At 37.3% G+C, this 27,954-nt stretch overlaps 1 protein-coding gene across 1 annotated transcript; it reads left to right on the top strand.

The window, feature by feature from the left end:
* Positions 1-1,238: 1,238 nt before the first annotated feature.
* LOC139743237 (sorting nexin-8-like) lies at positions 1,239-26,324 on the top strand. Its single transcript, XM_071653731.1, has 13 exons — positions 1,239-1,262; positions 1,449-1,573; positions 8,648-8,780; positions 9,408-9,601; positions 11,085-11,202; positions 11,745-11,866; positions 12,593-12,673; positions 17,829-17,949; positions 18,528-18,700; positions 19,953-20,021; positions 20,924-21,076; positions 22,409-22,558; positions 26,151-26,324. The coding sequence occupies exons 1-13, from the start codon at positions 1,241-1,243 to the stop codon at positions 26,241-26,243; spliced, it is 1,554 nt and encodes a 517-aa protein (XP_071509832.1). The 5' UTR covers positions 1,239-1,240; the 3' UTR covers positions 26,244-26,324.
* Positions 26,325-27,954: the final 1,630 nt, after the last annotated feature.

Raw genomic sequence — 27,954 nt, 5'->3', positions numbered from 1 at the left:
AAGAAGATTGAGCAAACACCACTGCATTTTCTGAAACGCCTGCAAATTATTCAGTTTGTGCATCAAATTGTTCATTATTATAGTACTCCGTGCACAGTATCCTTGCATGAAGGAAAACGTATATTAGTAATATCATTTTCATGAAATGTACAAGTTATAGATCTCCTTTCGTATATAAGCATATAAATATAATCCACTGTTGAATAACTGACACCCAATTCAATGATAACAAAGTAATATATTTTTAGCTGTTAGTAACATACACACTGTAAGTAATCTAATCCCGAATGAGTACGTTTTACTTCAGATCACCTACTATGTCAGCGTATACCACTACTACTACTACTACTACTACTACTACTACTACAACAACAACAACAACTACTACTACTACTACTACTACTACTACTACTACAGTACTACTTAGGCCTACGGTGCATTGACAGGTATAGACCTAATTGATTTTTGTATATTTTACTGAAACCTGTCCAAAATTGCACCCGGTCCGTTTATTGTTACCTATAGTTGTACAGGCATCATTCTGTCGCATCATACTTGCATAAAAAGGAAATTAGACCACAAATTTGATGATTTCTTCATATCACATGCGCCTACTTAATCCCCTCTACTCTAGCCATTCCAATTTCGTACAACTCTTGTGGAAGTTATGGGAGGGTCCTCAATGCAAGTAAACACACAACTGTGAGAGTCGTATTGTGAATCAAAGTTCCTTGAACAATGTCCTATAACGCTGCTACAAAACAAAAACAAAAACACAAACAAAAACAAAAACCCAAAGCACGTTTGGAGACTGATACAACTTCCATCCTACAAAACTGAAAATTTTATGCCTAGTTCAGGGGATCACTCGTTATGCTACTTTAAAATAATAATGTTTTGAGAGTCATTAAAGAGTCATACGCTCATGTCGGGTAGAAAAGTAGGCGTTGTCGGTCGGGCCTGCGAATCGGTGCATCCGCCCACCGTGCGAACAGACGGAAATGTCAGTGACCTCATTTTGTTTACAATGATTTTCGGAACAAATTATTTAAAGATATCTTTGCATAATATAAATCTCAATAAACAAATAAATAAAATAATTTAATTGGTTTTCAAATATTGTTTTATTTTCTAAATGGCTCAGATATTTTGTAAATGATGATATTTGAAATGGGAATGCGCCCGATTCTATGATCGCTAGCTGTATACAGTTGCCAATTTCATTCGTGTGGATGCAAACATGGCGGACGAGTTGAGTTTTGGTAAGTATTGCACATGATTTTGTAGGTATATAGGTCCATGAAAGGCATGCTCTACAGCCGAACACGAAATTGCTAATGCTGTTTCGTGAGTTATATCTCTACAAATTTTCGAATTTTGCGACCCACGTAAGGTGTAAGTAAAATTCTATGCTGATTTTAACATGTTTACTCCGTTTGATTTTTCAGGTTCCGTTCCCCCGTACTATCGTGAAGTGTATGATATCGTTTGCCCGGAACAAGATCGCATAGACCGCGATTTATTCGTCAAGATTCTCATCAAGTCAAGCTTGCCCAAGCAGACACTTAGTACGGTAAGATTTGAAATTGAGACTTCCCAATATTCCATGAATGAATTTCAATGAATTTTTATCATATGATTCTAAATATTGAGGATTTAAATTGTAAATAAGTTGTATTGAAACAAGCTGCTACAATAGTACAAGCAAAGACCTTGACCTGGATGCTGGAAGACATCGTCCGTAACCGTAGCTAGAGTCTAGAGAATCTGAAGTCGAGTGAAGACGATGATGATGGGCTGCATTCAGCTCAGCCAGTCATAGTACATACAATAGAAAAAAAAGTAAGACTTAAAAAGAGCGAGAGGCGCTAGTGTACTTTTGCACCTGTTTTTCAAATGATTTCCAAACATGCACAAACTCACCCTAGATTCTATTTCTAGTTATTCAGTTCAGTAACCTAAAATAAAATGGACATTTAGTTGTTAAGTTTTAACGCTTTTAGTAGTTACAAGTGTCGAAAAATCATTGGAAAATCTCAATTGCTTAAATCTCTGCTCTGTACACAAGCACAGTACGAATATGTTCGGCGCATGCACTAAGGGTCGATCATTTTGTCTGAATGCAGCGACACAGCGGCTTTTTAATTTATATGGTCAGGGCTACCGGAGCATTTTCAAAGGTGGGGGGCCCACTTCCGGGTTTCGTGAGCTACGAAGCAAAAAAAAAAAAAAAGGGCCTTCAGCGCAACTTCTGGGTTTCTTCAGCTGACAAGCAAAAAAAAAAAAAAAAAGGTCTTCAGCTCATCTTTCTCCTTCCACTCCGCGCTCACACTTCAAGGTCTCTACAATTCTTTCTAGTGCACTTACGCACTTCCGGGGTAAAAAAAGTGGGGAGTCCAAAGTGATGACACCTTATGTGTTCCTTTGTATGGTGCAAAAAAAAATGGGGGGGGGGGGATGTTGTTGGAAAGCTTAAAAAATTTTTACCCTTTTCCCCGGCCAAGTTCTCAGCTTCAAAGCGGTTGAGCGCCACATATCTTTCTCCTTCTTTTCTATCTTTCCATCTTTCATTTTCAGGTAGAATCTATTCTTAAATTTCCCTTTACTGTCTATCAATCATTTCTTTGTGGTTTTCCTCTTGTCTAACTTTCTCAATAATTTCCTATCTAACTGTCATTCTGCGTGACTTTTCTTTGTTTCCTTCATGGGTTGTTTTTTTCCCTCCAACTACAAGGGTCTTCCTTTCTATCCTCTCCTATATCTTTTTCTTATGTGTCATTCTAATGAATCCTCTCCTTTATTTCCTTTTCAACCTGTGTAATTCTATCTTTCCATCCTATTCATTTTTGCTTTCATCCAGTTTTGCTTCATCTCTCATTCTATTATTCTACCTAGTGCTTTTTTTTTGTTTTCAATCTGGATTTTTTCTTCGCTTTTCTCTTTTCTTTTCAAACATATCCATCCCCCTTGCTTTCCTTTATAATGCAAGTTTCTCTTCTTTCTGTCCTTCCATTATCTTTTAAGTGTTTTCTTTATCTTGTAAACCCTTTAATTTTTTCCAGGTGTGACTTTTTAATTTCTTTTCTTTCATGTCCTTCCCCCCCCCCTTTTCCTAACCTTTCCCCTTATATTCTTTCACCCTTGTCTTATAACTACATTTTTCACAATCTTATTTCATTTACACGTTTTTTGTTTTTGTCAATCTTTTATTTTTCTTTCTCTTTTCATTCACACACACACACACACACACACGCACACACATGCACACACAACACGAACAACCCCAATCCTCAATCAATTGCTACTACGACTCGGTACAAGCTGAGAGAAAAGCGGAAAAAAGTACATTGTATTATCTTTTCAAAGACACCATAGGAGAACTCACCCTGATCGCTATGAGATAGCTACGTTCAGATCAATCGCCGCGCTCGCTGCTATGCTGCCGTGAACGTGTTTTGTACACTGTGCTGCGCTGTCTGTTCCTAGTATGCAACGCAATTATCGCAGAGCGAGTAGCTGTGATCAACATATTCCGAGAAGAGTGAAAGTGTCAAAACGTCAAAAATTCCATTTCTACTGAACTTGAATCTCACTCAGATGCAAATATTCAAGGCTGTTGGATATTTAGAGTGAGTTTGTGCATGTTTGGAGATCAATTGACAAATAAGTGCGAAAGTACGCTAGCGCCGAGCAAGATTTACATAAATTAAGATTTACCTCATGTTCATGAACTGTTGCATTGTTGGAATGTTTGGGAGTGAGAAAGGCAATCATGCCAGGGTTTAACGTGTTAGGGACCACACACAGTTTTGACCTCAAAATGTCTCAAACAAGTTTACAGTTAATTGATATTTTGGGTTTCAGAATTGTGTGTATTGTGTATATTCTCACATTGATCGTCTTCTCTATAGGCCTCGTAATGGCTGCTCTTGTCATTGCAATGCAACTTTGACCATAAGTAATGAAACTGTAAATACCACTTCAAGATTCACTCACTACTATTAAATGGCACCACCCGTGCCAAGGTTTTACTGTGCACCAAAGTGTATAGGTTTCTAAACATGTAGCGGGAGGTCAAATTTCGGATAGTGTTGTGGTGGAATCATGGGTGGCTGGTGGTACTCATCGGCTGATTGCATGATCACGAGTATGCGCGTCTGCCTGGCGGAGAAGCATATTCTGCTGAAATTAGCCCACAAGTTTGTAATGAATTGTCAGGGTATGCAGGCAAATATAGTCCTTCTTTGTGTATGTCTTTAAAAGGGACTGTCCTGTACTGGTTGAGGTGGGGATTCATGTTTTGAACATTCCTAAATGAGATAATGAGAAACCTTGTATTAAATATGAAAGAGCATGTAATTTTAAGAAGGATGCAACATTTATTTGATGAAAGTTGGTTTTCAAATGGGTGAGATATCCAAAAAAGTAAAAGACAACAGGCCACGCCTTTTATTAGGATCTCTTTGTTTCACCTTGTTTTGGATATCTCAGCCATTTCAAAACCGATTTTCATCAAATAAACTTTTGATACCCCTTAGAATTGCATGCTCTTTGACATCTCATAGAGTGGTTTCTGAATATCTCGCAAAACGTTCAAAGCTAAATCCTCACCTCGACCAGAACTGTACACACCCTATTAATAGTGTTGTGCATGTATGTGTTTCTGTGTGTTTGGTGGGGAAGTACGGTACGGTACTTAGTAGTTTTAACACCAGCATAGTCATAACCCTTTGAATTTGTTCTTGGTGGGCAATAAAGTCTGATGTTCCTGTGTAGAAAGTTACTGGTAGCATGTATCACTGGCCTTTCTGACAGAGACAGCTGCATGGTGAGTGATGATTGCACTTTGAGTCATTTTAAAGATTAATTCCCACCATGCCATGTCAGTTTACTGCCAGGGGAGTTTCATGGATATTGATATTCCCTGCCCAGTATTATTTTAATGTCTTGTATACAGGTAGTTTCTCTTTATTTGATGAGCATGACTTGGCACTTCATGGGTAACATTGAACAAGGCAATTTGATCATTACTTTAATGTTTAGTATTAAAATGTTAGTTGATTATTTTTAGCAGTTCTGAGTTGCAGTGTTGTATCTCTCAGATCGATGTCGGAAAATTGAGCTTAGTATGATTCACAAGTAGAGTTTATTTAGGCCTTGCACTGGGACATCATCCATCCACTTTGAAGGAGAAAGGAACTCTAGAACTGGACATGGAGGCATACAAATTGTAGCTTCAAATGGTACATATGCAGTACGTTGTACCTGTCTTCAGATTTCCAATAAGTACACGTTTATCTGTGATTGATATTGATCAACCAACAAATGTCCAGGTGACTCAAATTTTGATTCATTATGAGAAGCATAATTCTAGCTTTTCAAGCAACAGAGTTTACGATATCTAACGTACATGTACATGTTGTGTGCTAGTAATGATGGCTGGGGTGAGTGAGAAGGGGACTTTGCAGAAATGTGTTAGTGAGCAGTGAGTAATTTTCTTACCAGCGTACTTATCATGGCTGGTAGAGATCTGGCTCTGTCAGAGCTGAAGGAAGTGAGTAATTTTGTAGACTGCCGACATCTCTTACATGTAAGTGTTCCAGTATGTATTGCACCTTATTGCCGAATTGCTACACAGTGATCTGTAGATGCTGTACAAACCTGAGACATGTACTAGGTGGTACAAAAAACATTTCCCACTTTTTATCCTTAATAGTTCAAAAACTATATATGTCAGAATACACTGACATTGATATGAGTAAAAGCTGAATAGTGTACAATTTTGTTGGGGGTAATTTAAAATGAACGCATAAATCAGTTTAATTTTGAAGTTAGGGTTCAGGTTGTGCTCTATTTTAAACCTTCTGTACAAAACTTTATCTTTGCATTTGGGGTCATTGGTATGTGTGGGAGTGTGTAGTTAACACCTAGACAATGGTCCTGTGACAATGACCAGGGTTTAAATGCTTTATTATTTATTCATGAGGAATTCCACTAGAATCGCAGGTAGTCTTTAGTCATCCTGAAATGTAGTGTGTACAAGCAAACATATGCTTACTTTTTTCATGTGCATGCATTTTACCCGTGTGCCCAAGGCAATCCATAATGAATTATTAATAAAGCATTCATGTGCCTTTTGAGCAAGAGACCGGAATCCTACTGTAGTCAGCAGAGCTCTGAACAGGTGGTATTCATGTCCATTGTTCAAGGTCATTGTAAGCACATCCTCACTTACACATCATTGGTTCTTGTGTAAAGTTCAAATTTTGTACAGAGGGTTAAAAATACTGTAAAACTGTAAAAAATGTTTTCTTGCGACTAATTTTTCATGCTTGGCCGGGTAAGAAGAGTTTCGCGTGTTTTTAATTCCGCGGAATCAAGACATCCCACACAGGAACTATGGCAAGCAAAAAAATGTTCGCGTGCTTTTATTTTCGCGCTAGTTTCTGGTTGCGCGAAATGCGCGAAAATTTCCACTTTTACAGTAGAGTAAAATCTGAAATCTGAAGTTTGAATATCAAGTCAATGGCATCACTCTTTGTAAAAATTTGAAGGTGAAATTGGACGGTATCATTGTCTTCATGAGTGAACTTAATGAAAATTTGTGTTTGCTCTAAAGCTTGAGAAAATATTTGCTTATTACCATTAAATTTACATGCTTCATGTCATAAAGTCTGTCACATTCTATTCACACTGAAGTTTACTGTGTGGTACATGCATCCATATCCTATGAACACGTCAGACTTGCATGCCCAGCCTGACATTTGTTGATTACTACAGCTGTATATAATTTAGGAGTTCTGGACCCCGTTTTATCAAAAGATAAAATTGAATTTAAATTTCCTTACCACACAGGCTACCATAGACTTACAGTTGAAATCAACTATATAATCAGTTTTAACTCTTCATAAAACAGGGCCCTGTTGTTTTATGAAGTGCTACAACTATACCTTGTCTGTGAGAGAGCAGTTATGCAACACAAAATATGAAACCAGTATGGCTTCAGCCAACGTGCGTCATCAAATGAATCAGTGATTACATAGATGTCTGGCCACGAACAGAAAATGAATAGAGATTGTACTAATCCCCCTAAGCCCTGTATGTGTATGCCCCCATGGCCTTCCTGTTGGACTGAGGCCCATGGTAATGTCTGAGTGGGCTTGCTAACTAACTTTTACATGTTTGTCAGTCAAGTTCGGAAGAAATGACTGAATGCTGATGGATATACACTGTACTTGGCAAGTTGTAGCAAAGTGTAGGGCACATGATGATGATGATGATCCACAGCATTTGTAAAGCGCCACATATCTGTCATAGAATCATTCAAATGCGCAGACTCCCCCAAGAGAGCTAGCAGGGTTATGCAAGGTTATGCCAGCTAACATGATCTTACAGAACATTTAATAACCACGATAAGTGAGACCTGTAATCTTATACAAAGATCAGGGTTGTCCACCAAGTGATGACAAATTTAGTGAATTGAAATGTGAGAACAGAACAAAGTGCGTATTACATCATAACTTTATTTTCTTGTTGCTGTCCATCGAACAAAGCTTGCCTTATGAAACGACTGAATGAACTTGTACAATCTGGAGGTAGAGCTAATATAATGTGTATTTTAGTGTTGTGAATGCTCTTTTGAATAGTAGAGTTACACTGTGCTAGCCTCTGTAGATAGTTAGGGAGGTCAGAGAATAGGAAGTTGCAATGGTTTCAGGAAGCACATCACAGGAAATGAAGGACACTGTACAATGGTTTACCACAGCATCAGACTCTGGTTCACTGAGATCAAAATAAACAAATCACACCAAACAAACAATCATGGCATCCTTATGGTTGATTGTGATGAATTAATCTCAGTTTATTCAAATAATGTGCAGTTTGCTTTAAGCAGGGCATCAAACTTCTGTAGCTACCGTATGGGATGTTTATTTGTTATAACATGTGTGATTTGGTATGGCAAGGTATGATTCCTATGAAATGAAATTGAGCAGAACTGTAAGAATGGTCCCTACCGAGATTTAAACTTTGGAAGAGTTTCCATACATTTACACTACAATGTATTCCACAGTTACAGTGTATGTTAGCAGTTTTACAGGAAAAGACATCTTACCAGACATGTATGAAGCATGTTCAACCTTTTTCAAAAGCTTTTCATTTTTTTCTTTGTGTGTGTGCACAAGATTCAATACATTTGCTATTTCCTTCTCCATTAGAGCAGTTTTGAATCTCTAAAGATGTGCTCTACGGCTTTCATTCTGCCAGATACAAATTGACTCAATTTTAAGTTAAAGACCAATCTGTGTGCAAATTTAATTTGCTGTAAGAAATAAAGTTAATTAAATTTTACAAGTAAACACAATCTAAACAGGATGAAATAAGGTACATTATACAATAAACCACTGCAGCAATTAAGTTCCACATGCTTCCAAAGAAACAGTGATGTCTGTCACAACTGCATGGAATGCAGATTAGATGAGGCTGGGATGTTAAAACGTTCAAACTTCCAGGTGGTTGTGCCAGAAAATTAGGGGGGAAAGTCGTTTATTTGGCCGATGATTTTGCAGCTGCAATTCTTCCTGATTAAGAGCAATTTCCATCACCATGTTTTATGCCCTTGTTTGTTTCCTCTCTGTGCTTCTTGCAGATATGGGATGCCGTAGACAGCAAACAGGGTTACATCTCAAGAGGAGGCCTTTACAAAGCTCTTGCCCTCACAGCCTTGGCCCAGCAAGGGAAGACACCCAATGTCAAACTCTTGGAGAACTTCTCCGGTCAAGGTACTCTACCTTCATCATCTCAATTCAACTGAGTCATTGCCTTAGTATATAATGAAAAACGTAATAAAAAATGAATGAATGATATTGATAATGACAATGTTAATTTATTAGTGGAAAAATGAGCAAAAAAAACAGTGGGATTCCATTGGGATTCGAACCTGAGACCTCCGGATTGCTAGCCCGTTGCTCTGCCGACTGAGCTATAGAAAGCCCTAGTACAGTGTTCGCCCTGGGAACCCTTAATTCTCAATGCTGGAATGGTCAGAAGCTATAGCAGTGTGTATGGGTGTGACAACGCGCACACACTTAAACCCGACATGATATATGATTAATTGTAATATTTCATATCAGACATACACTTGTATACTCTATTTCAATTAGTTACCGGTACATAATTGTTCATTTCAGTACTGCCTGAGTCATGACGAGGGCAAACTTATTGAAGAACTGAGTCCTGTTTGTGTGTGTGCGAGGGTGTGTGAATGTGTATGTGTATGTATGTTTGTTTAATCTTGTGAACAACCAATATGAACTGCATGAGCAGAGTCAGAAAGCATATGGTTTTTATAAGCTCACAAAAGAGAAAACCTAATTTGATTTGTTGTTGGAAATGTATGCTCAATCCAGAACTGCCCAAGCCGTCTCTTGGTGACCTCACCGACTTGAAGACCCTCAGTCAGCAATTTAGGAGAGAGCGGGCCCCCAACATCCTCAACTACAATTATGAGGAGCTTTGTGCCATGGACGAGGTCAAGGTGGAACTCATCCCAGAGAAGAAAGGTCTGCTCCTCAAACATGTGGAGTATGAGGTCACGAGTAGAGTAAGTGCTCCAATCTTGACTTCTTAAAGGGTGTGTACAGTTCTGGTCGAGGTGAAGATTTAGCTTTTAACGTTTTGCGAGATATTCAGAAACCACTCTATGAGATGTCAAAGAGCATGCAGTTCTAAGGGGTATCAAAAGTTTATTTGATGAAAATCGGTTTTGAAATGGCTGAGATATCCTAAAACAAGGTGAAACAAAGAGATCCTAATAAAGTTGTGGCATATCGCCTTTTATTATTAGCACTTTTTTGGATATCTCAGCCATTTGAAAACCAATTTTCATCAAATGAACGTTGAATCCTTCTTAAAATTACATGCTCTAGTCTTTCATATTTCATAAGAGGCTTTTCATTATCTCACTTAGGAATGTTCAAAACATGAATCCCTACCTCAACCTGTACTGTACAGTCCCTTTAACTTTGCATCAAATTCTTTCTTCCCTTGGGGATGGAGAGTGGTGATTGTTGTCTGAATTTTTTTTTTTTTTTCACAGAAAACAGTAACAGAAATTTTGTGCTTTTTTTTTTCTTTGCTCTATCACTTGAAGAATTAGAAGTTTCCCCTTGAATTTTTTGCTTGAAAATGTCTGTGAAGGTGATATGTCATGTCCAGGAGCAACCAGGAAGCAATGTTATTAACAAGTTACTTGTTTGTCCATGAGCATTAAACTGTGCCTGATTTAAAGAAACGGAAACTGTGATGCTTATTGTACACAGTTCCCATCCTTTACTACCTCTCTTTGCTTTGTTTTTAGAATCCTGAGTAGCATGTTTTTGCTTCTGCTATGAATGTATCATATATGGATCATAAAATAACCATTTGCTTAATGTGCTGAATAACAGGGCATCAAAAACTTAGGGTCAGGTTACCATAGAGCTGTTAATAGAAATCTTATCATGTTGAGTCTAGGAGGATGAAACGATAGACAGACCCTCCTAGTAGAAATGTTGCTTGTATCAATGAATTGTAGAGAAACACACAGATGTGAATCTTTGGACATTGTGATTCCGGGATGTGGAATAGTTTTGAACTGTTTGCTTGATGTGCTAAATGTCAGGGCATCAGAAAATTATGGTCAGGTTACCATAGAGCTATATGACTACTAGAAATCTGATCACGTTGAGTTCAAGAGTAGAGAATGAGAGAAAGACCCAATGATTGGATACAAGGCTTGCAGCCTCACATGCGAGAGGTCAGTGGGCAAAGTAGAGCAGCAGACAGACCTGCATTTGGTAAAAGAGGAAATCGAACATAAACCAGAGAGGTCACACTTATGAATAAATGGTAGAGAAACAGACAGATGTAAATCAGTGGACATCATGATGTGGGATAGCCCTTCTTCCTGTAGCAGTTTCCAATAAAATCTTATCATCTTGAATTGTTTCCTGCAAAGCTCCTTGTATCTGATTGTGGGTCCATGGTGTACCAGAAGTGCAAATTCTAACCCTGATTGGCGCATGTGTCTTGTGTCAACTTTTCAGATGTACAAAACAACGGTATTCCGGCGATACAGTGACTTCGCGGCCGTCAGCGAAATGTTAATCAACTGCTACCCGTACAGAATGGTGCCCCGTCTTCCTCCCAAAAAGATGATTGGAGGTGAGTAAATGATTTATTGCGAGCAAATGCCACAGGGAATAATTTCCCTGGTACGGCAGAGCAGTTTGTTATGCCTTCTTGAATGACTGCTTTACAACATGTTCTTTGTGTAGCAATTTCATTACATAGAGTGGTATACCATAATGTTCAAAATTTGTCCATCAGCTTAAATTGCCATTCCCATTTCGAGAAGGGAAATTTATCCCATGTCTTGCTATGAGTATATGATAAAGAGCAATACTTGATTTGACATTCACCATCGGGAGAGTTATGAGTTGATGACGCTAGTACCTCATCTACTTTCATAATTGATTGTGATCCTCGTCAGTCTTTAATGGCATTATTTGTTATTTTGAGAGAGGTAATGTTCATATTTCTGAACAGATTATGATGAAAGCTTTCACTATTTTTTTTTTCTGAACAGGGAGCAGAGTTTCCCCATATCTTTAATACATAATTTTTCAAAGTTGCTCATACACCTTTAGATTTCAGAGCTAGTTCCTGAGTAAGTTCTTACGAATATTTTCTTGTTCCTCACACAGCAAATCGCGAGTTCATTGAACAGCGGAGAAGAGCTCTGGTGCGATTTCTGACCCTGGTAGTGAGACACCCCACATTCCACCGCAGCGAGATTGTTCGCTACTTCCTGACCTTCACAGGATCAGTAAGTGATACACATGAGATGATCACACAGACATAGAGAAAATGAGTTCACTTATATCTCAATACATAACCCATTCTTTTTATTCTCCATGAAATTTTTAAAAGTATGCTATAAGTATGAAGTTTTGCAACTGATTGACATATTGTCCTTCATTGATGTAAATAAGCTCTGATTATTTAATATTTTTAGTAGCCATGATTTAAAAAAAAAAAAATCATTGGGATACATATTTATGTTGGACTAGAACCATGAGTATGTATGCCTGTGATTCTTTTGTTTGTTTTTCTTTATCGTGGCTACTACCAATACTAAACTACTGAGTAATGTTTGTTTGTTTTTGTTTTTTTTGACGTACATGAATGACAATTTGCCAATCAGTTGCAATTTTAACACAACTCAGTGCAAGAATTTATGAGTATAAAGTTCGTGGAGTTTGACTTATTACTCTGTAAATGTACATGGCTATAAATAATTTGGTTTTTACATTTATGTTCACTTATTAATGACAGGTAGTGTGCATTGATGATATATGTGTAGTTTTGAGTGTACAATCTAATATGCTTCAAATCCATTGCTCAAGCCCTTTTCAAAACCAGTGCACCAGTGAATATAATGGCCTATTATGATCAGACGTCTGAAACCGTTACTGAATTGTTTGCTGGGTTTCATGTCCTCTCGTTTGGTCTGAGTAATTCCATCCCATTATGCTGCTGATTATTTTTGCAGGACATGCAGCACAGAATAAAGGAACAATTCAGAGGTATACCAGATGAGTTTGTTACAAGTAAATTAGCAGCCCAAGCAAAGGTATGTCATCTTGAGATTGAACACCAGGGCCCCATTTCATAAAACTTGTTATCAGTGACAACTGCCACATTTCTATGACAAATTTGCTCTCAGCCAATCAGATGCAAGGATTTCAGTAGCTTGTAACAACTATGACAACTTGTCACTGATAACAAGTTTTATGAAACGGGTCCCAGGATGGATATTAGAAAATTACTTTGATATTACACAGTTATGTGTTATTACAGAATAAGTAAGAAGCTGAAATACTCACATGTTGTGCTGTGGCTGATTTTTTGTCACCCTCTTTACAAATGTATTTGTAAGATTGCAACTGCTGATCTACATTGTAACAAACATGTTAAGAATCAGCCAAAGGGCAATTCCACGGTAACTGACGTTACACGTAAGGATTTTCATGAAATTGTTTACCTTGTAGTTTTGTGAATGAAAGCACCTTGGGCTTGCAATTAGCATTGATGAATAAGTTCATGAGAATGAAGAAATAGGTGGAAAGTTTTTCTCTCAAACTGCATTTCTTATCACATAGCAAGTGAAAATGTGTCGGTAACTGACGTTACGGAAAAAGGACATAGGAAATTATGGTGTAGATGTAAATGGAAATATCTCATGTCCCTGACTTTTAGCCTTTATGTGTTCAATATGGCAATACACCTAGGTTCTTAGGAACAGGTGTGCAAAATAATGTGCACTTTAGTTGTCTCCTTTTACCACCATGCCAATTTCAGTGAAGGCATGACGGTAACTGACGTTACGTAACTGACGTTACACTTACATTTGCCATAGGGTTTACACAGGCAAAATCATGATTGGGAATAGCTATGTGATATTTCATAATTCTGACCATTCAGAATGATTTGGTTGATATGGAGTCATACCTTAGTTCATCAGTCATAAATACACAATGAAATGAAACAGTAGTCCATTTTCTTTGTGTTCTATGAAAACTTAAAGGTAAACATGTCAGTAACTGACGTTACGTAACTGACGTTACACATACTTTGCCGTGGGGTTTACAGAGAACTAATTTATTTAACAGGTTATTATACTGCTGCAATGTACCAGTGACAATCCCAGGCAACTACAGCAACAAATTAAAACAAAATCTGAAGACACAAGTAATATTGGGTGGGCCCTTAGGGGGCACCCCCCCCCCCCCCCCCCCATGCAATAGCACAGTTGGGCAAAAATAATGTAAATGCACAAGAGGATATTTCTTGACATTTGTCTGAATATTTAATTTTTATTCAACATTTATGATTACACAGAGCCATTAATAGATTAAGCAGTTCCAAGTATGAATATATGGACATGGCTAAGGGCTTTTTTGTTTGTTTGTTTGTTTGTTTGTTTTTTAATGAACAGGAAAGTTTTTATCTACATAGAGTGCTCCACCCATAATACCTTGTAGTACTACACAAAACATGGATATTTCTGTGCTTGAAAAAAATATCAAAATATCTTCCAGGTCATGGGGAAAAAAAACATGTATCAACTCATAAATATGCATAAATATGTATGAAATCTATTGTGATATATTTCTCCTTCTTTTCTTTATTTTACTCCTGATGATCTCCATCATCAATTGATTTAAATGAAAAGTGTTGCACTTTTAATATTTCTCTGTGAAGAAGAAAAATAAATGCTTTTTTGGTCAAAAGAGCATTATTGTTTTACTCCTAGCTTGAAGTAATTTAACTGTTTTTCTTTTCCTTTTCACTGATATATCACGACTTGCAAATCCATTCGAGATACCAAGAAATCGGACTTTGCAACGAAAGAATGCTAAAATCAATATAAAAAACTCTTCCTGTTCATAATTATCATGTGTTGTATTACAAAATGTCCCTGCATGAATAGAATAAAGTAATCAACAAATAAACACTGTATGAACAATTTTTTTAAAACCCTATAGAATCCTCTCTCACTTTGAGCAACATCAGTGTTAAGTTTCAAACAATAATGAGTACATGCCTGACGTACACAAGATGAGCCATGTTAACTACACCACACATTTAAGTGCAAGAGAAGAAATATCTGTTTGTGCATTTGCCTTGTGGTAGAAACCTTGACTAAGCTTCCTGAAAAAAAAAGAAAAATGCCAGCAAAAGCAAACATTGGTGAAGATTGTTAAACTGTTGGTATACAGCTGTGCAGAAGGTTGTTTGTTTGTTTGTTTTTTTGTAGAAAATGTGGTTAACATGCAATCATGTCACTGATTAGGCCTACAAACTTTGGTAGCTTTATCATCCTGTAGGACTGGGAATGTACTAATTTGAGTGCATATATACTGCATGTGGCAAACTAAACTTCCAGATGATTTAACCTTAAACTTGTGCTGAATCAAAAATCGAAAGCTCAAGCCCCCCCCCCAAAAAAAAAGATAATCATGGTAAATGAATGAATAAATGAATTTAGAAATAAAATAAAATTTAAAAAAAATATCCATGGACATACCATGGTAATGACATCATTTCCTATGAAAGGGATTGCTGCTCTTTGTTGTAAGTTGGCTTCCCAGATGTATTGAAATGGCCAAAAGTCAAAAAAATTGCCTCAGTTATAATTACTGTCATGGTAACTGACGTTACATACTCGTGTATGACGTTTCGGTAACTGACGTTACACATTTTGTAGTGTTCATTTTGACTCTCCAGTATGCCAAGTATCCTTATTTCTGGTATTAAAATAAAGGCATATGGGCATACATTAGAAATCCCAAGTTACATCATACAGCTCACTTCCTTTGATGAATAAACTTAAAAATTCCTTGTTTTTGGTAACTGACGTTACATCCATCATTATCAAAGTAATTAACAGTTTTTATCAAATTCTTTAAAGCTACCAGCTTTTTTTTCTATCGTGTGGTAAAAGACTTCTCTGGTAACTGCATACATATGAAAGATTGTTGCTTAGAGTACTAATAAAGTGGATATACAGAGAGTAAGTTATGCGACAATACACTCTTTTCACCATTGAGTTATAGCATATTTTGGCAGCCATTTTGAAAATCAAAATGGCCGCTTTTATTGAAAAACATAATGATTCTTAAAACTTCAACTCAAGTACTGTCTGCAAATGTATGGTGTTTGAAACAAATATCATTTTGAATTTTTGGCACCTGTGTCCTAGTTACCGTGGAATTGCCCCAAAGCACATCTTCGCCCCTCTACATTTATAATCTCTTTCTTCCTTTCAATGAGCCTTGTCCACCTTGGACTACTTAACCCTAACTAGGCTCGACGTTTCGCGCAATGTATCGCTAACGTGAAAAGCTATCGCCGCAACGTTTCATGACTTTTTTCTCTCGAGTCTCCCGCATCTTTTGACACCAAATTTGTGATGCCCGGGCCCGCGGTTCCGAAGTTGCGCATGAATATGTACGTGCATGTCAGACCAAAAATTGCTCAAAAACGTGAATTCGTGTACAATTTCAATGCAAACTGTGCTTACAGGCAAATTTCATAAAAGCATGATTATTTGGGGGTTTTGTTGATTAAAATCAATTAATAACATGTTTTCTTGTTCGGAACAATGTCGCGGACAAGTTTCATTGAAAAAACAATGAAAAACATAAAGTCGAAAAAACAAATACATAAGAAATTCAGAAAACAATAAAATACTTAAGAAATTTTTTCAGGTGGCACAATTTTTTTCTCTTACATTTGCTCAGGACACAAAGAATATTTACACAAAAAAATGTGCCCACTTTGAGCTTTATTTAGGGATTTATACCAAACTGTCTGATTTCATGCATCATTATGCATAAATTAGCATAATTGAGCATAAATGATAATATTTTTAACATTTAACTTCATGGTACTTTAGATTACATCATAGGCAATGTGTGTGCGAATTTTCGACGCGATCGCGCGGTTGACGGCCGAGATCTGAAGGGGGGGCCTGAGAGGCCCCCCCCCCCCCCCCCCCCCCGGCCGTATGATCTACCTAAATAGCCCGGCCTAGTTAGGGTTAACATAACAACATAACATTTGATGTATCCAAATAAAATTTGGCATATAACACATTTATGAGTTGGCAAAGCTGTGCCTATCAACTTGTGAGCACACATGCTTAAGGTCAAAGGTCACAGGTCCAGGGCAGATTTTAAATTTCACTCGTTTCCCCCTTATCTCTGTATGCCTGAAGGTATTTTCATGAAAATTCAATAGTTTATAGATGTATTACCAGTTAAAGATTCTATAGGAAAGTTGTGGTCCATAGAGTCAAAGGTAAAAGCTCGAGTGAAAAAGCTAAAATTTCACTTTTCCTCCATATCTGGGAAATAGCTAAAGGTATCTTTATGAAATTTTGTATGTATACATGTAATGCCTGATAATGATTCTTTTGGGAAGTTTTGGGTCATGAAGTCAAAAGTCAAGCTAGAATGCTAAAATTACACAACTTATTGGGGAAATTACACTTTTTCCTCCAAACATTGGAAGTGATTCTGTGTATGCACTCAATCAAGAATGGATTATGCAAACATGCATTACCACACAATGATTCTGTAGGGAAAGCATTGGGTCATGGAATCAAATGTGTAGTGAAAATGCTAAAATTTCACTATCCCTTTTTTTCATGTGTTGAAAATGGCTCAATGTATTATCAGGAATTAGAGTATACTGTAAAGGTGGATATTTTCGCGTGACTAATTTTTCGCGCTTGGCCGGGTCGGAAGAGTTTCGCGTGTTTTTAATTCCGCGGAATCAAGACATCACGCACAGGCACGTATGGCAAGCAAAAATATTTGCATGCTTTTATTTTCGTGCTAGTTTCTGGTTGCGCGAAATGTGCGAAAATTTCCACTTTTACAGTGTTGTTACCCAATAGTGATTATTTGCCAATCATGTGAAACTGTCATTTCACATTAGAAAGATGTACTGCACAGTAAACCTATTTGGAGAATGATGTGGTGTAGTGGAGGCATTCCAGTCACCATAGAAACATTTCTTGTTTCTTTCTTAGAGTGTTGGTAAGACTTACATTGCGTGTATTTCACGTAATGAATGACAGGAAAACAAGTTTAGCACCTTACCTAAAAGATGAGAATGTCAGAATGAGGCAAGACAAAAGTTAAATAGGAGGACGCATTTGATGTGATGATGTTCCCAATGGATGTGTTAGATGTGCCTACTTTTGTTTCACACTATAGGATCTGGTCCCCATGGACACTCAAATTCAGTTCGGGAATAGCAAAGAGCAGATCAAGAACCTCTTCTACAGCATGAGTCTTGTCAAAGGCTACGTGGACCAAATGTCACTAAGAGCAGCAGGTAAGCATAGGCCATGAAGTCTGAGTTTTGATCTGTTAACCCATTGAGGACAAGTCCCAAGTACACTCAGTCTATTGTCTATGGGAAATGCGTGTTGTATCAAAATCAGCCTGTCCTCAATGGGTTAATGTAGCAAGTCATGGGGGGAATCTGCTCCAGAAGTTAATATTTTGTCATCATGACATTTTCACCTCTGTATTTACTGCATATTTCATATAGGAAAAAGATAAGATACAACAGGATAAATTTATGAAATCTTTGCAAAATCAGAAATTAGTATTTTGTTGTCATCACATTTTCACCTCTGAATTTACTGCATATCTTGTAACAAAGAAGATAATATAGAAATTCATGAAATCTTAAATTTGCAGAATCACATAGAATCACATAGTATGCTATTTTGGAGAGAAATACAGACTTCAATCTTCTTACATGTGTTGTCAATTTAAGAATAAACCAGCAGCGTGTTTGTAGTAGTAGTAACATTGATGATAATAACAGCAAAAGAGCAGCCAATGTGGAGCTGTTTTGATTATCAATATTATCACTGCTGAAAATCTTCTTGAACTTCCTCCAAGGGAATGCAAGTGATATGCTGTCCTTTGCCAAGGAGCTGAGCAGCCTTGGAGGGGAATCCCAGCCGGCCTCGGCCTGGGCCATGGGCCACAACGACGCCTGGCCCAACATCAAGACGGGTCTCAAATCAGTGGCCGTGGAGTTTGCTGCCCTCTCAGAGAAATGCATGACTCAGGTTTGTAAGGCTCTCGTTTTCTCTGCCAGCAGTCACCATTTTCAGTACATGTTTCCATATCATATATTCCATTGTAATTATTAGTGTACCAAGATGGTCACCCTTAAAGAGTAACAGTCTAAATAAGCTCATTATTAGTAGTATATGAGTAGGTTGCTGTAGATAACCATGCCAACATAATGAATGCACTCTTACTGATGAACTTGGCCTACACCTAATGTTGTACCTGAAAGTGATAGCATTTCACTGTACTTCTGGTATGTGGTATGTGTTCTTAAATGGAGAGAGAAGAGAGGGAGAAAAATTGCACTAGGGATAATGCACTATACATATTTATTAAGTTAGCTTTTGAGGAGGTCTCAAATGCGTGCAAAATTGTTTGGTGCTTGCTTTCATAATCACACTAGTAATGTGTGGTCAATTCATTGGATTGAAGTACATTGCAACACAATCTAGAGTTGAAACACTCAAAACAGGTCCTGTCAATAATATATCTTCAGCATATCATCCCCATGGAAATTCCCTTTCTACATACATGCCTGTTAGTGTTAGGATGAGTCACTAGAGGGAGGTGATCTGTTTCAAGCTGGCTTATTGAGAAGAGTAATATCAATCAAACTTTAACTCTTTATGTGCCATGTTCGCACGTCCCACTCCGTCGACGGCGTGCCAACTTTGCATATTCCGCTCAAACGCACTAATCCGCTTAAACGATCGATAAATCGCCTATTCCCGTGGTACAATGAAAGTTTTTCTCGCGCTTTTGTTCCTTTTACATACAGCGTGCATTCTATGTGGTGATTGACTATCAAGCGGTGTTCCCAACTAAATTTGCGTGAAAATTCTAAGTTCCTCTCACGGTTTCATGTGCAAAAGCCATGCCTTTACAGTAATGTAGCAACTGGTCATTCAAAAATTAAATAGAAATAGATTTGTCATACAATTTATATCAAAGCAAAGCTTGGCATTCTTCTTCAACTTTGCTCACTATCATATCCAGCTCGACAGAAATTTGTAGAAGTTATATAGATTGGAAAAACAGAATTCTTTCTCAAAGCATGACTACCTTCGTGTCTCAGAATAATGTGGCACACAGGGTGTTTCCACCATTGCAAATAAAGAGTTAAATGAAGTCAGACATGAAATGGGGATGTGAAATGTCGAAATATCTCTCAATATCACTTTCTATTTCTAGCATATTGCACTATTCTAACAAAGTTTTGTTTTTGTTTCTGCTTTTCTTATATATTAGGGAAAGAGATTAGCTGATGATGTGTCTGAGAAATTCTGGCTATTCTTGGATCTTCTTCAAGCGTACAAGGTACTTTGGATAATGTTTTCCCTATTTATAGAACAGGTGGAGGAAATCGTGCAATCCCATAGGTTTACGGCCATGCATCCATTTTTACTGGCATTATCTTTGATATCAAATAATCACTGTCATCACTGGCGATAGACACTGTAAACATGCTATCGTGCTCTTGTAGCAAAAGAGTTCGCCCACTAGACGCAGACTTTTTCTGCAGGTACTCTCACACCGATGTATAGGTGAACTTTATCTGATCATGCTACAAAAACATTTGACATATCTTTGTAGTACCATTGATAATTTTTATGCTTAAAGTTTCCATTTACCCTCCAAAATTTCACACGTCTGGATATGGCATTGTAAGCCTGTGTCCATTGTAAGCATTATGGCATTATAAGCATTATGACATTATAAGCCCACGATTGATATGACATTATAAGCCCATATCTAAGCCCCTGGTGCATCAGACTAATTGTGATCAAAACTTTGCCAAATAGATGTTGCTAGTATGAATAAATATGGCCAATGTCATAATCTTAATTGTTTGCAAGGACAGATAAATTGGTTGTAAGTCGGTGGTATGTAAGAAAAGTCATTTATGTGATGAAAATTTGACAGATGATAGCAGAGCTAAACCAGCATGATTTTATCATATTTACTATGCTTCATGTTCATTTAAACAAGGAAAGTGAGCTTTTGAAATTAAAGATATGATTTTCAGAAATTTTATGAAGCAGGTTTTGCGGATACCATTTCTCCAATTCTAAACCAATATGATATGTTTATTGTATTCTGAATGTTTGTGAGTGTGTGTTTGTGTGTGCGAGTGTCTAAAAATGTATTTGGTCTGCAGAGGTTGACTGCTCTGAGATTGGTTTGATTGTTGACTTGTACCATTTTTCTCTCATCCCCAGGATCTGTGTGAGAGGCACGAGAAGGGAGTCCTACGAGACCACCAGAACGCTCTCCAGAAGATGGCTGCCATCAAGAAGAAGAAGATGTCTGCCACGATCAGGGGTGGAGAGTACGTCAGCGAGGTGGAGCAGCTGGAGTCTAGAATCATTGAGGTATGCGGAGAGATGATGTCTTTCATGTCAAGCAATTTCCATGTAATGGCATTTGATGTTGTTGAAATCACTTCACTTCTTCATTTCATTTATGCCACTTGCATAATTGGTTTACAAAATTTGCATAAAAAACACCCCCCCCCCCAAAAAAAAAAAAAAAAAAAAAAGATAGGCAAACAAACACAAATTAGAATGCATGGTATCAAATATGATAGTGGTGGAATAATGAGAAGTACAAGAATAGGCTTATCGAAAATGATCCCTAAACATTTATCGTGATGTAAATATGTGTAATCATTTATAATCATTTGTAAAAATCTTAAATCATACATCATAAATCACAGTTGTAAAGTCCTAGAAAGTCACACATATCATGTTTATTATTAACCTTGGATATCGTCGAATGATAGATGTGGTTTTCAAACATACATGAACAAATGTAGTGATCACTTACACTATAACTAGTAGTAATGTCATGTCTAGAATTAGACATCTGTCAGTTGAATGAATGCTTCCTTTAAAACAAATAGCATACGAGCAGAACATGCTGAATCCAATCTAAAAAGGTCGATTTGTCACATTTGGAGTGTACATTATTTTTTGTTTGTTTGTTTAATGACCTGAAAATGCAATTCTAGGTGCCATTTGAATATCTTTGGAAGTGTGATGATGATCCATTATCTGGCGTGTCACAAATTCAGTCTATCATCAACGATACCATTTCATTCTGTAACACAAATATGTGCAAATCATCAGGCATACTTATTTTTGGAATCATGCTTAGTCTATCTCCTTATAGAGTATCCTAAGTTGGTTTTGATTTCTTTGAAAATGCTTGTAGTAACCAGATTTATAGCTTTGAAGTTAGGAAGTGCGAGTTGCATTTGGTTCATGACAACAGTTTTGATTAAATTCAGGATTTGCTTGCATGATTTATGCAGGGAAATATGAATATGATGTCGAGCTTCTACAGAAAAAATCACCATAAAATGTGATCAATATATGTATATATACGATATATATATAAATGTATGTATGTATATATATATATATATATATATGTGTGTGTGTGTGTGTGTGTGTGTGTGTGTGTGTTTGTGGTTTTTTTTTTTGTGTGTTTTTTTTTAACACTTGTAGAGGGAAAAAAGAAATTTGCTAGGCTACTAGAAAATCTTGAGTGTGCCCCAGCTTGACCATTTCCGTATCATTCATTCTTTGTCTTCTCAATGGAGAGTGGGACATTTCTTAGTTTAATTCCCAACTGTGGTCTATTGACAATCTGCAATTAGACATGGGTCGTGACGCCATTTTCCTCTCATTTGTTTCCCGCAGCAAGAGAGTCAGATCATGACGATGGAGAACAGGAACTTCTTCTCGCTACACTGCCTTCAGATGGAGACCCAGCTCATCCACGCCAACATCCCCCTCATCGCTGACGTCATGCAGACCTTTGCCGAGGCAGAAGTCAACAGCCACAAAGAGGTGAGTTCAGCAAAGTTTGAATGAACTCGGAGGTCGCTCTCGTTTCATCTGCTCAGCCCTTGATTTGTCTACCCACACTGGAGGCTTTTCCCTCCCGCCAAGTTCAGCTCAAAATATCAAAATCAAAATCCATTTGACATCTTGCGATCTTTTTGTGTGTGTGTCTGTTCTTCATCCATGCTTGCTCTTCAGTTTCTGATATAATACAGTGGACTTAGTACATCCAAATCTGGATAAACGAAAAACAAGAAGGGATGCTAGCAGCACTGGAGTAATTTGAAGAGGTTTGATTATGTCTTGTGCCATGTTGCGGCCTCTCTTTGTGATTATACTACTAAGAATCACTTTGTAACTTCAAAGAGACCATTATGTGTCATTCATTGCAGCATTATTACATAGCTACTCAGACCATGCATCTCACATATGAGTTTGACAGTGTTTCAAGATATCATCACGCATGATTTTATTTTTATTTTTATGCCTCCGCCATGAAGTGGTGCCGGAGGCATTATGTTTTCGGGTTGTCTGTCCGTCCTTCCGTCCGTCCGTCCTTCCGTCCGTCCTTCTGTCCGTCCGTAATGAATTTTGTGGACAGCGTAAATAAAAAACCCTTTGAGGTATCCTAATGATACTTGGCATGTATGTGTATTAGGGGGTGAAGTTGTGAACTTTTGAGTGCACATGCTCAAGGTCAAAGGTCAAAAGATCAAGGTCAAATGCTTAGAATTTCACTACTTCCCCCATATCTATGCAATGCCTGAAGATATTTTCTTGAAACTTATTGTATACATGTATTACCCGATTAAGATTCTCTGTTGAAAGTTTGGGGTCATGAGGTCAAAGGTCAAAGGTCAAAAGGTCAAATAAAAATGTTGAAATTTCACTTTTTTTCTCCTTATCTTTTAAATTGTAGGTATCTTCATGGAACATAGTATATATGCATGTACTGACTGGCAGTGATTATCTAAGTAATTTGGGGTTCATGGGGTCAAAGATCAAGGGCAACACTTTAAAATCTTACTTTTTTCGTCATACATGTATAATTATGCAATATGTCAGCAGGATTATTGTCCCCGCCGAACGAGTTCGAGCAGGGGACTATGAAACGGGCTCCGTACGTGTGTGTGTCCGTGTGTCCGTCCGTGTGTCCGTCCGTCCGTCCGTCCGTCCGTCCGTCCGTGTGTCCGTGTGTGCGTCCGTGTGTGATCAAAATCTTCAATTTGCTACTTCTCTGTCATTTATGAGCCAATTTTGATTCTGTTTGCTTTATATGATAGCACTACATGGGAGCTTTGAAACTTCTACACAGAATTTCAGTCGTGACCTTTGACCTTGACCTTTGACCTATATTGTACATTTTGCTACAAAATGCTACTCCTTCGCCATTTCTAACCCGATTTCGATTCCGTTTGCTTTATGTGATGGCACTAGGTGAGGGCTTCAAAACTTCTACACAGAATTTTGACCTTTCACTTCTTTGACCTTTGACCTTGATTTTTGACCTGTATTGTACATTTTGCTACAAAATGCTACTCCTTCGCCATTTCTAACCCGATTTCGATTCCGTTTGCTTTATGTGATGGCACTAGGTGAGGGCTTCAAAACTTCTACACAGAATTTTGACCTTTGACTTCTTTGACCTTTGACCTTGATTTTTTGACCTATATTGTACATTTTGCTACAAAATGCTACTCCTTCGCCATTTCTAACCCGATTTCGATTCCGTTTGCTTTATGTGATGGCACTAGGTGAGGGCTTCAAAACTTCTACACAGAATTTTGACCTTTGACTTCTTTGACCTTTGACCTTGATTTTTGACCTATATTGTACATTTTGCTACGAAATGCTACTCCTTCGCCATTTTTAACCCGATTTCGATTCCGTTTACTTTATATGATGGCACTAGTTGAGGGCTTCAAAACTTCTACACAGAATTTTGACCTTTGACTTCTTTGACCTTTGACCTTGATTTTTGACCTATATTGTGCATTTTGCTACAGAATGCTACTCCTTCGCCATTTCTAACCTGATTTCGATTCCGTTTGCTTTATGTGATAGCACTAGGTGAGGGCTTCAAAACTTCAACACAGAATTTTGACCTTTGTCTTCTTTGACCTTTGACCTTGATTTTTGACCTATATTGTACATTGGCTACAAAATGCTACTCCTTCGCCATTTCTAACCCAATTTCGATTCCATTTGCTTTATGTGATGGCACTAGGTGAGGGCTTCAAAACTTCTACACAGAATTTTGACCTTTGACTTCTTTGACCTTTGACCTTGATTTTTTACCTATATTGCACATTTTGTTACAAAATGCTACTTCCGGCGGGGACATATGTTACGCACCGCGTAATTTCTACTTTTCCTTATGTTTTTTTTAAACTTGGTGTATGCATTTATTACCCAATAGAGATTCTCTGGAAAGTTTTTTTTTTTTTAGCCATAAAGGTCGAAGGTCAAAAGGTCAAAGGTCAGGTGAAAGTGCTGAACTTACTTCCTCCATATCTTGGAAGTGGCTCAAGTTATCTTGAAACTTAGTACATATTTATGCATGTTCGGCCTGACAGTGATTCTCATATGAATTTTAGATGAAAATGGTAACAATTTACTATTCAATACAGAAATTGCACTTTCTCTCCATACCTTGAAAATTAAGTTAAAGTCCTTAAATCCCCAAATACGTGCTCTCCTATTCATCCAATTAAACCTAGGTCAAGGAAGGTGAACATTCAACACATTTGTGACATCTCATATGTCATTTTGATATTTTGCAAATTTTGTGAAAATGTAATCACACATTGTCCACATGTACTGGAGACCTATTAGGAGAATCATGCATCATGGTGGAGGCATACCAGTCGCCTTAGCGACATTTCTAGTTTTTTTTTGTGTACACCATTTATCAAAGACTCAGATGAAAACGTACAGAGTTTTGTGTGGACCCAATTTTTTTTTGTTAAAGGAGGTGAACTGTCTAGGATCATTTATCTGGATATAATTTGCTTCAAGTGTTTTTTTCTTTGACATTGTTCTCATGCCACTCCACTCTTCTGTGATCTTTTTATTTTTGTTTGCTTACAAGCAACATCAGATATAAGTGGTCTGTGAAACTTAACAAATCTACTGAATGCTGAAGACAATAATTTGATCTTGGTGACGTACTGTAAAGTAATTCTATTCTAGAAAGGCAGCTTTAAATGATTTCAAACATAACCAAAGAAAAAGAAAAAAAAAATGTCCATTGCCCATCAATTTATAGAAGTCTTTTGTAATCAGTTTTGAGTCCCATGAATTTGTATGAGCTTGTGGTTTATCACTCTGTTCAACATGATTTCTTTTTGTTTTCTTTACCCATTTTGATCAAGAAAGCACCATATATATATATATATATATATACATAATATATACAAAAAATTTAAAGCTTAAAAGCAATATTATTCATTCTGGCTTCTACAAGCATTTTCCTACAATTGTGCCAAATTACCATTGCCGTGCAGCCGCAAACCCACCATCTATATCACCTGTATTTGATGCCATTGATGCCGCTCATTGTGTCATGTCCATCATCTCTGTTCTGTCACGTTCACAGCTACATCAGGTTTGGCAGGACAATCTAGACAAGGTCTTGAAGCACATGTCGCCATCATCGTCCAACTCATCATCGACCGCCGCAACGTTATGATAATTCACCCCACCACCGCATCTCTCTCTCTCTCCCTGTAGAAAAAAAAAAGAAAAGAAAAAAGAAAAAAATCCAGGCAAAAGCAAGAAGAAAAAAGATGAATGGAAAGAGATTGAAGAATGAATGAAATGGAAAATGAAATGGATGAGCCATGCATGAAGCAACTGGAGTGGCAGTGAGAAGATACGATGCAAGGTTGATGGCTTGGCGCCACCAGGTGTTGATAATGATATTCTTGTATCGCTCGGTGTGTGAATTAAAGAAAGGAGTCATTTTCAATCACCTTTTTTTTTGTTTGTTTGAATATTTGTTCTCAATTTTCTGAGACGCACCCCGCATGTGTAGAATGATCCAGTATGATTTGACGTGGTTGTAAATCCACAAATCAGTTTTGTTACCATCCCTGACATAGGAGTGAAAAGGTGAGTGCACCTCCAGCAATTAAATTTTTTTCATGATGCAATCATCGCGAGGGTGATCGTAAATATAAATGAAATAATTTCGTAGGACAGACATGCTGGATTAGGTTCCAGGATTTTAAATTGCAAAGGTTATGTTGCTGTTGATAATACCAGTGAAGCTTCTCAACCCACCTGACACCATTAGTCAAGGTGTATATTGTAGGACATTACTACAGCTCATTTGGACTTTACATGATTCTCAAGCAGTCATTTCAATCAGAACACAGATTTAGTCACAAGATATGGAGACGTACTGAGTGCTTGCCACCACCGTGTTTCAATGTGGACTAGGACAATGGAAGTTGCCAAATGAGTTACATTACTTGCCCTTTTAGTACTGCACCGTCTGATACAGTCAAGATTTTCTTTTTGTTTTTTGTTTTTTTTTCCAGAGTATATTACCTTCCAGTCTGAACCCCAAACAGAGAGTCTACCTACCACAAGTAGAATTATGTCTTTCATAGCAGAGTATTAGTAAATATTCAAAATGTTTTTATTGTTTGTTTGTTTGTTTTTTCATTTCATACTTGAATAGAAATATTGCTTTAAACCCAAATTTGATGTCTCCAATATTTGACAGGTTACTTTCATTGGAGAGTAAACACTTGTATTTGTCCATACTTATTCTTTATTCATTTATTTATTTATCTATTTTTCATTTTATTTTATTTATTTATAGCTTTTTCTTTAGTCACTTTGGCATCTCTGAGCCCCATTGGTCTGATGCTGGATCTTGTTTACTTGTAACAAGTTTTGCCCCATGCCAAGAAGAAAGTGTGGACAGCATGTTATACATATGAAATATGTTCTATATATAAAATATAGAACAAGCTTCCTTGCAATGATTTCTTGTTAGCAAATTCTCTTCTAGGGCTCAGTGTTCTCATCAAACCTTGAGTGTATGAGAAGGAGTTCCTGTCTGTTATGAATTCGAGAGGAATCCATATTTGAGAGTTATGGAAGGCTGTATTGGTAGATTGTGCAGGATGAATTTGCCATTTTCGTGAATTATACTTTTATATACATCTTACACTGCCAAAGATGTACATTAAGAGAATTTGTTGAAGTTTTCAAACCTCATGCCTTTGCTGAATTCTGTTTCCCTGTGTGTACCAACCTTAGGAGAACAGAAAGTGAAAAACCATGCATTCCCTCTGCCTGTGGGAGTATATGTCTTGACCTGTTTGTGTCTGTTTAAGTTTGTCTCTGTTTTTTGATAGAGTTTAAAGCTGATTAATAGATATGAGGAG

The sequence above is a fragment of the Diadema antillarum genome, unplaced genomic scaffold, assembly GCF_040938485.1.
Source record: "Diadema antillarum isolate AM-2024a unplaced genomic scaffold, OU_Dant_1.0 seq00001060_RagTag, whole genome shotgun sequence".
Classification (NCBI taxonomy): domain Eukaryota; kingdom Metazoa; phylum Echinodermata; class Echinoidea; order Diadematoida; family Diadematidae; genus Diadema; species Diadema antillarum.
This window is presented reverse-complemented; position numbering and strand designations above follow the sequence as displayed.